Source organism: Tachypleus tridentatus, chromosome 7 (genome assembly GCF_004210375.1).
Source record: "Tachypleus tridentatus isolate NWPU-2018 chromosome 7, ASM421037v1, whole genome shotgun sequence".
Classification (NCBI taxonomy): Eukaryota; Metazoa; Arthropoda; class Merostomata; order Xiphosura; family Limulidae; genus Tachypleus; species Tachypleus tridentatus.
The window spans coordinates 184,534,228-184,546,208 of NC_134831.1; the positions used below are offsets into that span (position 1 = coordinate 184,534,228).

The following is an 11,981-nucleotide window of genomic DNA, read 5'->3' on the forward strand; positions in this document are numbered from 1 at the left end:
GCTGAAAATGTAAGTATTTTATTGCTCAGTACTATTTATAGTATTCAGCACAGAAATTAATCTTTTCTAATTTAGTATGTGTTTCATAGACACATAGAATGGTGCCTTGTAAAATATTTTGGAATGTCAGTGCTTATCTGTAAACACTTACTATATTACAATAAAAATTTTTATCTTTTTTTTATATTTGTTAACTTTGTTTCTGCTTACACTTTCATAATAACTTTTCCCTGTTTTATTTGATTGTCGCTGGTGTACAAATGTTTTTTTTTTTGTTTTTTTTCTTGGCAGAAGCACATCCGCAGAGTCAAATAACAAGGGTTGCCTTCTTGGACAACAACACTTTGGTGTCAACGGGACAGGACAGTAACATCAAAATATGGGAAATTACTTACTCGTGATTTGTTACTTTGAATGGTATCCTTGCAGAAGTGGCTCTTGTCTATTTCAATTTTTCTTTCTTTTTGGTCATTTTAAATAAAGCAAATATTCAATGATCATATGTTTTCATTGTAGATTGACGGCTTATGAGATTTTGTGATTGCTTCTTTTTAATTATGATTTATTAATGTTAAACTAACCATGTATAAAAATATACAGTGGACCTTGCATCCAATCAGTATAAACCATTCTCTGTTTTGAAACTGAGAGCTGTGTGAAAGCTTCCATAAATTTAAAATAACAGTGATATGGCAATAACAGTGCCAGTGAAATTGTTGTTACTATAATAATGCTAGTAAATATTATACTGATAATTGTTTAGTATTTAAGGTGAGAATGATAAAAATTGTTTGAACAGATTTCCAATTGGGCATTACTAGATATAATTAATAAATACAGCTTTGGTTGAGTCTTTTGGTATCTTTAGTAATTCCTTGGCTATTGCACACAAAACCGTATTCATACCAGTTTATAGCTTTGTACAAGTTGTGAAATATTAAGAAACAGGTTTAATATTACAAGGATACACAAGTTAATTAATGTCATGATAATGTTCACTGAGTAATTGATTTTAGTTTTGTTTATTGTTAAAGTGTATGAATTTTCAGTAGCTTAGCACTTTTCCTAATGAGTAAAACATGAAAACAACTTAGCAAACTAAACTAAAAGACTAGCTACAGAACTTCTGTCACTCCTGATGTTGAGATACAGAATGACTGGTACCCATGGCATCAAGCTACAAAACTAGCACCCATGGTGTCTAGCTGCAGAACTTCTAGCACCCAACGTGTTTAGCTGCAGAACTTCTGGCACCCAACGTGTCTAGCTGCAGAACTTCTGGCACCCAACGTGTCTAGCTGCAGAACTTCTGGCACCCAACGTGTCTAGCTGCAGAACTTCTGGCACCCAACGTGTCTAGCTGCAGAACTTCTGGCACCCAACGTGTCTAGCTGCAGAACTTCTGGCACCCAACGTGTCTAGCTGCAGAACTTCTGGCACCCAACGTGTCTAGCTGCAGAACTTCTGGCACCCAACGTGTCTAGCTGCAGAACTTCTGGCACCCAACGTGTCTAGCTGCAGAACTTCTGGCACCCAACGTGTCTAGCTGCAGAACTTCTGGCACCCAACGTGTCTAGCTGCAGAACTTCTGGCACCCACGGTTAACTGTTAACTTCTGTTACTTCTCACGATAGAGATACCTTTTGGTTATGTTACTTTCATGTGGGGCCCATAGATAAACTTTTGTCACTTGTCTTTGTATTTGGCAATTTTCTCCTGTTATGATATGGGGCACTTTGCCTAACTTTAATGTAGTACAGTTTGTAGCCTGTGTCTTTCATGGTGGACGTGATGTTTCAATTTGAGTCGTATTTCTTTGTTTTCCATTGTCATTAAGTACAAGATATCCTTTGTTTTGGAGATTCTGGATCGTCGATATAGCATGTTTGATCTCAGCACGTGAATACTGTGTGTCTGAAAGCTCCATTACATACCCTTTCTAAATGCAATCATTTTTCAGTGGTGTCGCACTACCTACAAATTGAAAAGTAATGTCAAAATGTCGTCATGATACATGTTGTTTCGATATGATCTTATATTGGCTGTGATTGACACGTGATTTATTATGTAGCATATTTAAAGTCCCTGTAATAAACCTACTCAGTTCTCTGTATAAATTCATCTGTTGAGCATATTTTGAACTTCTTTGTAGCCTAACTGATGTGTTTAAGAACATTGATGGAAGTGTTTGACATAAATTATTTTTATTATACGTTTCACTTATTGTGTGTAAACATTTCGTTGATGTTGTTTCTTTCTAAATTAAATTGACTTGTAGATTGTTCTTGCATTTGCAAAAGTGTTTTGTTAAGGTTTCATGGGAGACGTGCTAACATTTTTATACTGGCTAGCACACTTACTGTCCTCTTAAAAAGCATTGATTTCATATTTTCTGGTGAGTGCTATTTTCTACTTGACATATTACTTCATGGCATATCATTGTTTTGAAGGACTTTTGCTTTTGTGCTGATTTATTGAACACACGACACACTGATTGTATTATCTGTGGAAGTAGGGTGTAATTTTGTATCCAAATGCTTATTACCATTAATATTCCAAGTTGATATTTATAGTCACTGCCTCTGTGTTTCTGAAAAGTAAACTATTGAACATACCTTAGATGTTGTAATTTTTTTTTGTTGTAAAAGGTTGAGGACAGTCCAGAGAAACATATTTAAGAAGGATGAATGTACAAGGCTGACAGGCAGTTATGTATTTCTTAAATAATCCATTATTGCAGCCTTTCCAGTAGTAAGCCTGAATATTTATAATGTTAAAAATCAGCTTTTGATAACCATAGTGGGTAGGGCATGGATCATCCATTTTATAGATTTAGGCTTAACAACAAACAATGTCTCATACTGTTGTGCAAGAAACATGCTTTTCCTTTCTTAAACTTCACTGTATTTATATGTTTCTTTCACTGAAGATACCTTTTTTCTTCAAAAGATAATGTTGTACTTGTAAAACTATGTTTAAAAAGAATTCATGTGTCGTGAACTTAACATGTTAAGCCTTACTAAACATTCTTCTTGTACTGAATATAAGTTATGTAAACCTTCTGATGACAGCATTCTTTATTTGGTTGACATTTAAATAGTGTTTTCTTGCAGTATGATTAACCTGAGAATTGTTGCTGTATTAGAATACCTGCTTAACTAACAACTGAGGGAACTACACAAATATGTACTTAGTTTTGGTATGAGGTAAGCTCTCAGTTCTTCCATCTTTCTAACCTGCAGTCTACTCTTTTCTTTTTGTCTCATTAGTGGAAATGTTTTTCTATAATAAAACTCCTCTGGTTTAGTATATTCTTTAAGATACAAAATAATCTCAGTTTGAATAAACATTTTTTTCACCGAGTTGCAGGTGTGCTTTTGAGTAACCTGTTTCTGTAAGCCAGGCTATTAATATATTCTTTGCTATTTCTGTTTTGTAATTTTAGTGTCTTTGATAGAATAATACGTAATACATGAAGGTTTCAATGGCATAATAATTCTTATGATACGCTTAATAAATTGCATATTGAGATCACATTTCTAAATTAATACAAGTTGTTGTTTTTTTTAAAGACTGAATTTCATTGTCTTTTTTTGTATTCCTTAGAACAGAAAATTCTAGTGAATATGTGATGAATCTTCATAATTATCATTAATTTTGAAAAATCAGTGTAAGTACAGACTTTAAAATTCAACACACAATTCCATGTTACTATTTCAGGTTGTTCAGGAAGTGTGTTTAGTAACCACAGAATTTCTTGTGGTCAGTATTGCTTATAATGATAAATCATCTGAAAACAATTGCTCGCATAGTAAACTGAACCAACTTTCACTAACTGTTAGAATTGTAATTTACATACGAAAGCATTGTATCATGGTATCCTTGTAAAGATTGAAAGGAATGATTTAGCCAAACCTTTAACCATACACCTTTTTCCTGTACTGAGATTTGACTTCTTTGCATATTTAGATTCTTATGAAGTTGTAACTGCATTTATTTATTTTTGTATTATCACAGTAGTTAAATGTGTTTCTGATTTATTTTACGAGCCTGATCAACAAGTGAGACTGATTCAGTCTTTGTCTTCATAAACTAATGCAACATAGTTTTATTACATTTACTGGATCTATAGTTTATTCAAGGGTTTCATACAGTTTTGTTTACTGGATTTATTGCAGATTCATATAGCGTTTGCAGTGGAATAGGAAAATGTTTTATATTGAGTGGGTCAACACTGGTCAGATGTGGCACTGAAATTATAGTTTTTATGTTACTCCAAAGGTGCCATATGATCAGCCTTTTTCTGTCTCTCTCTTAAATTAAATATGTTTTGAAATTCTTGGAGGTCAAAACACATATTGGCACCTCAAGAAATATTGGTTGTGCCAGACCTCACATCACCCTCTGTTCTTACTTCGCAGGTCTAGTGTTGTTAATTATTATGTAAATTCTGACAAAGTATATGTTTTTTCTTTATTGTGGCCTGATAAGTATGTCTAAGTTAAAGGCTGGTACTATTTTAAGATGTTTATACAGAAATTATTTGAGTTCTTGTTTGAAGGAGTGTAAAGGAAAGTGTCCTTGAATTAGTTAAGTATCTATTTGTACATTAAGCCTAAATAAAGGATTTCTAGCTTCTGACTATTTGCACTCATCTAGAATTGAACTAATTAAATAGTTTTACTTTGAGTCCCAGTAGACAGTACCCAGCTTTTACTTCTAGTAGTCTAGAATTTAACTAATGAAATAACTGTTTGTATTTGGAGCCCAAATAAAGATTTTCCTGCTTTTTACTGTTTGCAGTACTCTAGAATTGGACTGATAAAATGATTGTTTGTATTTGGAACCCAGATAAAGGGTCTACAACCTAATGGAACTTCCACAATGATAACTCACCTGTTGTGCAGTTTAGATATCTTCTTTGTGCATCTGCCAAAGAAAATAGCATGCAACTAGCCTTAAGGTAATTCTCACCTAATTCACATGATTTAATAACAAAGCTCTCCACCAACAGGAGGGCAACACATCACCATGCACAATAATTTACCTTGTATGCTTGGACTTTTGGAAACTTCATTCTTTTCCGTGGCTTGTGTTGAAAAGAAATGTTTAAATATCTCTCCTGAGTTTGGTTTATCGAGGTTTACATCAGTAATGAAACTCTCATTTTTATTTTCTTTGGCATTTGTTTTAAAAACTTTATTTGTCATGAATTTACAAATAATTGTCATATTCTACTTGGTCCAAAGTGGGTGGTGATATTTTCACTTAGGCCTTATTTTTAATATGGCTTTTAGACACATGCAAACTGTCAGGGCTGCTGAGTTATTGTTTAACATGTTGTGGATTACCACGTTTAATGAGCCTACTACTTCCTTTCGCCTTATTTCTTTCTTCGCAGTCAGGGGTGATTTATTGAATGAACTATGACCTTTGTCTGATTAGCTTTGGGTAGTACCTTAATATTTGTGAAAATTCTATAGCTTTTCATTCTATTTCTAGATTTGATACTCAGGTTATCTTATGCCTGTGATATTTATTTATGTTTTAGTATTTATACTGTTTTCCTCCCTTAATAGTTCCTTCATCATTTTCAGGTGCATCATTTCCTTTATGTTTTTAACTTCTTCTTTCATGATTTGTAGACTTTCTTCCTTTACAAATTCTCTTTCAGTGTTATCTGTTTGGCCAGCTTGGGATTGGATCCCTTAACTTCTACATTTCTTTTTTATTTTCCTATATTTGTCTTTTTCTCTGTAACCCCATGTTTCACCCTTCAAGTTTTATTTGACATTTCTTTATGTTTATGGGCTTCTAAAGATGTGAATTCCATCCTTTATTTGGTCTGTTTCATTTCTTCTGTTACTTTGCTGTTGGGACTTGATGCATTTTTTTATGTACCTCTTACTTCTTCTTGTACTCGTCTTTTGTCTACCTCCCTATCTCTGCATGGATGTCTTCTGTGGTGTTCCTTTCTCCTAAGTATCCTGTACTGTTGTCATATAGCTCCTGTTCTCATTAGATCCACATGTTTTTATTCCTATTTTGACCTTATCCAATACTCTTACTCTTTGTATTGACTTGTCTATTCCTTACTTTTTTACTCTGGATTTCAAGCCTTCCTCTGTTTCCTACCTGCAGATGTCTAGTTTGTAATTCTTCTTGTCAGTGCCTTTCACACTCTCATGCTTCTGTGGGTACCCATCTCTTCTCCTGCAGTCAGTCAGTTTTTGCCATCAATTATTTTTCATTTTGTTCCCCTTGATATATTTCTTTGCTTCTCTTCTATTCTCTTTGTTTCCTTTCTCGTCCTTCTGATCTTGTTTATAGCCCTTTTCTCTCAGTCTTTGGTTGGCCATGGTGTTGATGTACCAAACATTTTCCTATGCATTACTCTTGACTCACTCTTCATTTGTTTTCTATATTTCACCATCATTTTCTCACTTTTCCTTTTGAATAGGATTGGCTCCTTTTGTATTTTTTGGTATTGCTAGGGCCTTTGTCTGCCATATTCACAGCCCAGGACTGAAGTTCATTTATATAAACTAAGTTTTCTGTTTGCCCATTATTGAATGTTCTTGACTGAATCCTTTCACTTCATGTTGCTACTCAGTTGAGGGGGGGGTTCTTATCCTAGGATGTAAGTTGCTTCTCATATGTATTTCTTGTTTAATATTTTCAGGCATCTGTTGTCTTCTCTTTTCCCTTTTATCTGCACACGTTGGCAGATCTTGCCACCTCACTTTACATTTTTCACTCCATTAGAGCACACACAAGTGTATTTCCTCTTTTGGATGTTGTGCATTTACAGTTTTCTTTCTTGGGGTCCACTGCCATCTTTTGTGAGCCTCTCCTTGAGGGACTGTCATGGTGAATAAATTGTGGTTGTACTACTACCTGTATTCCATACTACTGCTCAAAACAAATCCCTCTCATCATAGATGCATCTTTCTGTAATTGAGATGCATTTCTGCTAAGGGCAGGACTTTATGATGTTTGTATGCTGGATAAGTATTTGCTTCAAATTAATCTGTTTGTTCTTCTGTTTGGCCCATTCATATCAGGCTAATTTTCTTACCTGTCATTTGCTGGGGGCTTAATACTTGGTTACTAATTGCTTTTTTTTTTGGCCAGTCTGCATTCTACCTCTGGAGTGTTATCTACAACCCCATGTTTTGGAAGTTTCCTCTGGATTGAACATACCACTCTTTGTTACATTTGATACTCTGGGCTTCTTCTCTTGTTGTTACCTCTTTCTCACCCTTTAGCTCAGGCTGCCAATTTTCTCAGTCAGGCTTTGTCTCACTTGTTCTTCATCAGGCCTTGTCTCGCTTTTTCTCGGTCAGGCCTTGTCTCGCTTGTTTCTATATGCCCATACTTTTATTTGTTTTCTACCTTGTGACCTTGACTTAATACACTACTGTCCCACTTGAACCGTAGTTCTCGCCACAGTTTTGACCAGTTCAATCTTGGTTATCTTGACATTTGGTCACCATTCCTTTCTTCTCATGCATTCCTTTTGCATCAAAGAATATTTCCTCTCCATTTTCCCCATACAAAATGTTGCGAGATTTGTCACCATTCAGGATGTATTTTCTGATTAAGTGACATTTTTGTCACTTTCTTTATGCCATTCTACTATCGATGATTGTGCCAGGTTTTGTCGTTGGTCCTTCCATCACTCTTCCCTCTTGACTGCGATACTGTGAACCACCTCTCTGTCTTTTACTTGACTGTTTATTAATAGCTTGTCAGTACACATAGTGGCTATGTGACTATTTTTCAATGTACTCAACTGGTCATGTTCCCATTCCACATGGGGCTGAATTTATCTCTTGCTCTCTTCCTTTACAGGCAAAAAGTATATTCCATGTGGAATAGGTTTCTCACGAGTTTGCTGTGTCATCAGGTGTCACACTTTGGGAATTTCATGAATGGAGCTCATGTAAGTAACATTTGCTTTGCCCCTCCCTCCCAACTTCAATGTGAGGTTCTAGCTAAAATGTGTGAGGGGGCGAGTTACCGTCTTGGAAGGTAAGATTTTCCTTACTTAAAAACGTATTTCGAACAGATACCTCTTCAACAGTCCTGTCCCCTTCTAGTTCTTTTTTGTTTACGTTTTCCTTGCTTTTTCAAAAAATGAAGTTACTAAGAGTGTAAGTTCATAGAAGTTATTGCAAATGGAGATGTGTCATCCTTATAGTGGTGGAGGGCTTTTGTCACATGACTGTCATCTTACAGTAGTGAAAGATTTTATGTGAAACACAGACCTGTAAATTTAAACTTCATAAAAGTTGTTTCGGGTTTTAATAACGGATTGTTCATAATTCAGCTGTGCAGATTTCGAAAATAATATTTTTTGTGTTATGGTAGAATGTAAACATTTTTTTTTTTTTATAAATGGGGAAGAAAAACTTGCTTAGATAAAATTATTATTTCGTTTACCGTAATGAACATTTATTATTTTTATATTTTTTAACAAAAATACAAACAAAAAAAGAAAAGTGAAGAACACTGATGTCAAACGAATGTGTATGCTGGTTTTGTTTGTGTATGAAATCTACTTCTGTTTGTCTTAAAACTACATGTTGTAGCCTTTCCTTTATGTGTTGAGTCTGGAACATCTCGTTTCAATGACCATCAAAACTACATGTTGTAGCCTTTCCTTTGTGTGTTGAGTCTGAAGCATCTCGTTTCAATGACCAACAGAAATCAGCCATTCTACTGGTGTTGTACCTTCCCTGATGTGTTGATGAAACCTTTCCCCCTTGATTTTGCTGAGGGCACAAAAATTTTCAGAGAATTGGTAAATATGTGAGTGTAAGGAACTTCCCTGAAACAATCCATGCTTTTTTTTTTTCAAATTTCCTTACTGTCTTTTTGAACTGTTCGTCCGAAGTCAGTTTCCTAATCTGAGGCCCAACAAAATTTCTTTCTTTAAGTTTTACTTTTGATAGAGCTTGAAATTGTCCACATAAAAACTTGAAGCAGTCGCTATCTTTGTCTGATGACTTTACAAACTGTTTAATGAAGCCTAATTTTATGTGAGATGGAAGTAATAGGACTTTGTGTCAACCAAACTTTCACGTTCAATGTTTTTCTATGTTCGTCCCTAGCGATACGCTACTCTGGAATTCCAAAAGGCAAATACTTTTTGTTATCTTTAGTCTATTGTCTCAACTCTTCGACACAAATGGTGCAGACTTTGTGCAGAGCCATTGATTTGTCTTGGTCCCTAAGTTTTATTCCAAAATACGCGTAATACACTTTTTTGATTAATTCTGTAATGTTTTGCTTTTGTTTCTTTAGAATAAATTTACCACAAATATTGCATAATATAACTGTGTCATTAACACAATCTCTTGTTGCCATAGCGACGAATGAATAATACTAAAAGAAAAAATGTCAAAGTGCACGCACGAACAAATACTATCCAAAAATGACACATCATGCGACCTGTCAGCTATTTATATACTAGCGGTGTCCTGGGTCCTGGAGTGATTGATAATATTTTCACGTTGCGAATGGTCTAGAGAAATCTATAGTCAGTGGTTATCAACATTTTAAACATAACAAAATGTGACCAGATTTCAATGAAAATGATTCACCTATGTAAAACTACAGAGGACATTTTGTGGAAACTCTGTATGTTATGGAGAAAAATGGATATCATTTTCGGATTCAGTGTACAGAAATTACCGTAGAACATGTAAACATTTTAAGACAATAAGACCGCTGCAGCCTGTGTAATCCTTAAGTAGTTTTGTGTGAATATCCAAAAACAATATATAAATATTTATTAATGCCTTTATGCATTGTTCTCTTAAAGATATTATATTAACACAAATTTAAGAGAGTTCGTTTTTAAGTCCAATTAATTTTTATAACGATGTCACTACTTAAATCGATCGATTGTGTTCTTCGAAACGAAAATTAAAAAATATATATTTTTATTGTCATTGCTTCTGAGATGACGACGTGCAAAATTGTTTTTCTTTCAGCAATTCCACACTTGTACTATTAAATAATTTATAATGTAAATGATTCATAATGTTAGAAAAACACGGAGGTTTAATGATAAGTCTTGATACAAAATTATGAAAACTTTCTTCAGAAGAATAAAAAGGGAATATAAAATGTAAAAAAAATATTGAAACACGAATATTTATTAAAATAAAAGCATCGTTTTGTATAACACCATAGAATAGATGGTTAACTTAGAACCTTTAGGTATTTCTTTAGACACAAACTTATTTGGCATAGTCTCCTGGTGTTACAGCTGTAAGTCTTCTGATTTACGACACTAAAATCAGGGATTTGATTCCCCTTGGTGAACATAGCAGGTAACTGGATCTGGCTTTGCTATAAGAAAAACACAAGCACTTTGCATAAAGGAAGCATTCCTTGTGAAAAGGGTCATAAGTATGTGTTTAATACTTGTTTGTGCTCTATTTGCTGCTACGATGTCCAGCCATTTAAAATCTTTCAGATTTAAACTTAATAAACAAAAATAAACATAAACAGTTTTTAATATAAATCTTTCATCCATCTGTTTCCGTTTTGTGTATTTTCTTTTTAATTTTTACAAATATATTCCCAAGTGTATATTTTATTTTAGAGATAGTATTATTTTCACTTCAAAAAATCGATCAGTCGAAATGTATAACTTATAATGCTGCCATCTATCGTGTTAAAATAGCATATACGTTTTCTGCATTCTTCAGAATTTTCGTACAAGTGTCATTGAAAACTATTTACGTTAAAAATTGCCTGTCTTTGTAGAAGAATAACTAGAGACACTGATCAGCGTATATGTTACTTAGGAAAAGCTGCATGTGCATGATATTATATTACATATCCAAATCGCTTTTTCTTTTTCTCTCCTTCAGTGATAGGAGATTTAAATAAAATATGGAGATATTCTGACGACGAATAAACACTCCCCACGATAGGTGACGCTGCCGTAATCTCATGTAAGATCATTTTTGATATTTCTGAGAAAACCAATAAAATAACGTCTGTGTGGCACGTGACAGTTTTCAAAACATCAGTTATTATGTACAAGTTTTCTTGAATAAACTTTTAAATTCTTAAAGTTCTTATGATGAAATTTAATTCTTCCAAAGCAATTAATTTTTAAGATAATCAATTTTAATGATTTTCTTACAGACGTAATTAAAATTACTGTCTGTTTCAACATACACACAATTCTGTTTTCACTGCAATATTCCATCGGTACTTTTCTTGTACTCATCCTGTGTCTACTGTTTAAAAAAGCAGGATAAAAAAAATACTAAAATTCCATCATTTTGTGTGTATTTTCACTGGCGAATAAGCAACAATTACCTTTTGAATGCATCATTAGACATTTTCACTGGCGAATAAGCAACAATTACCGTTTTGAATACATCATTAGACATTTTCACCGGCGAATAAGCAACAATTACCTTTGAATGCATCATTAGACATTTTCACCGGCGAATAAGCAACAATTACCTTTTGAATGCATCATTAGACATTTTCACTGGCGAATAAGCAACAATTACCTTTTGAATGCATCATTAGACATTTTCACTGGCGATTAACATCAAACAATAATTATCTTTGGAATGCAGTATTAGATTGATTTCCCAATTTTTAAAATTTTAACTTATTTCACATTAAGAATGGTCTCTAAGTGAATAACCGGTAAGTTTACGGACTCAGAACGTTAATATTGGGGGTTCGATTCCCCGCTATGGACAGAACCCTCAATAACGTTATTTTAGGTCCGGCATGGCCAGGTGGTTAAAGCACTCGACTCGTAATCTGAGTGTCGCGAGCTCGAATTTCCGTAACACCAAACATGCTCGCCCTTTCAGCTGTGGGGGCGTTATAATGTGACGGTCAATCCCACTATACATTGGTAAATGAGTAGCCCAAGAGTTGGCGGTGGGTGGTGGTGACTAGCTGCCTTCCTTCTAGTCTTACACTGCTAAATT

General features: G+C 34.3%; 1 protein-coding gene across 1 annotated transcript in view; it reads left to right on the forward strand.

Annotated features, from left to right (window-relative positions):
- flr (actin-interacting protein 1 flr) overlaps positions 1-853 on the forward strand; it is a 34,418-nt gene extending 33,565 nt beyond the window's left edge. Inside the window, exon 16 of the mRNA XM_076516171.1 lies at positions 292-853. Within this exon, the coding sequence (XP_076372286.1) occupies positions 292-401 (110 nt within the window). The 3' untranslated portion in view covers positions 402-853. The remainder of the gene's footprint in view (positions 1-291) is intronic.
- The last annotated feature ends 11,128 nt before the right edge of the window (positions 854-11,981 follow it).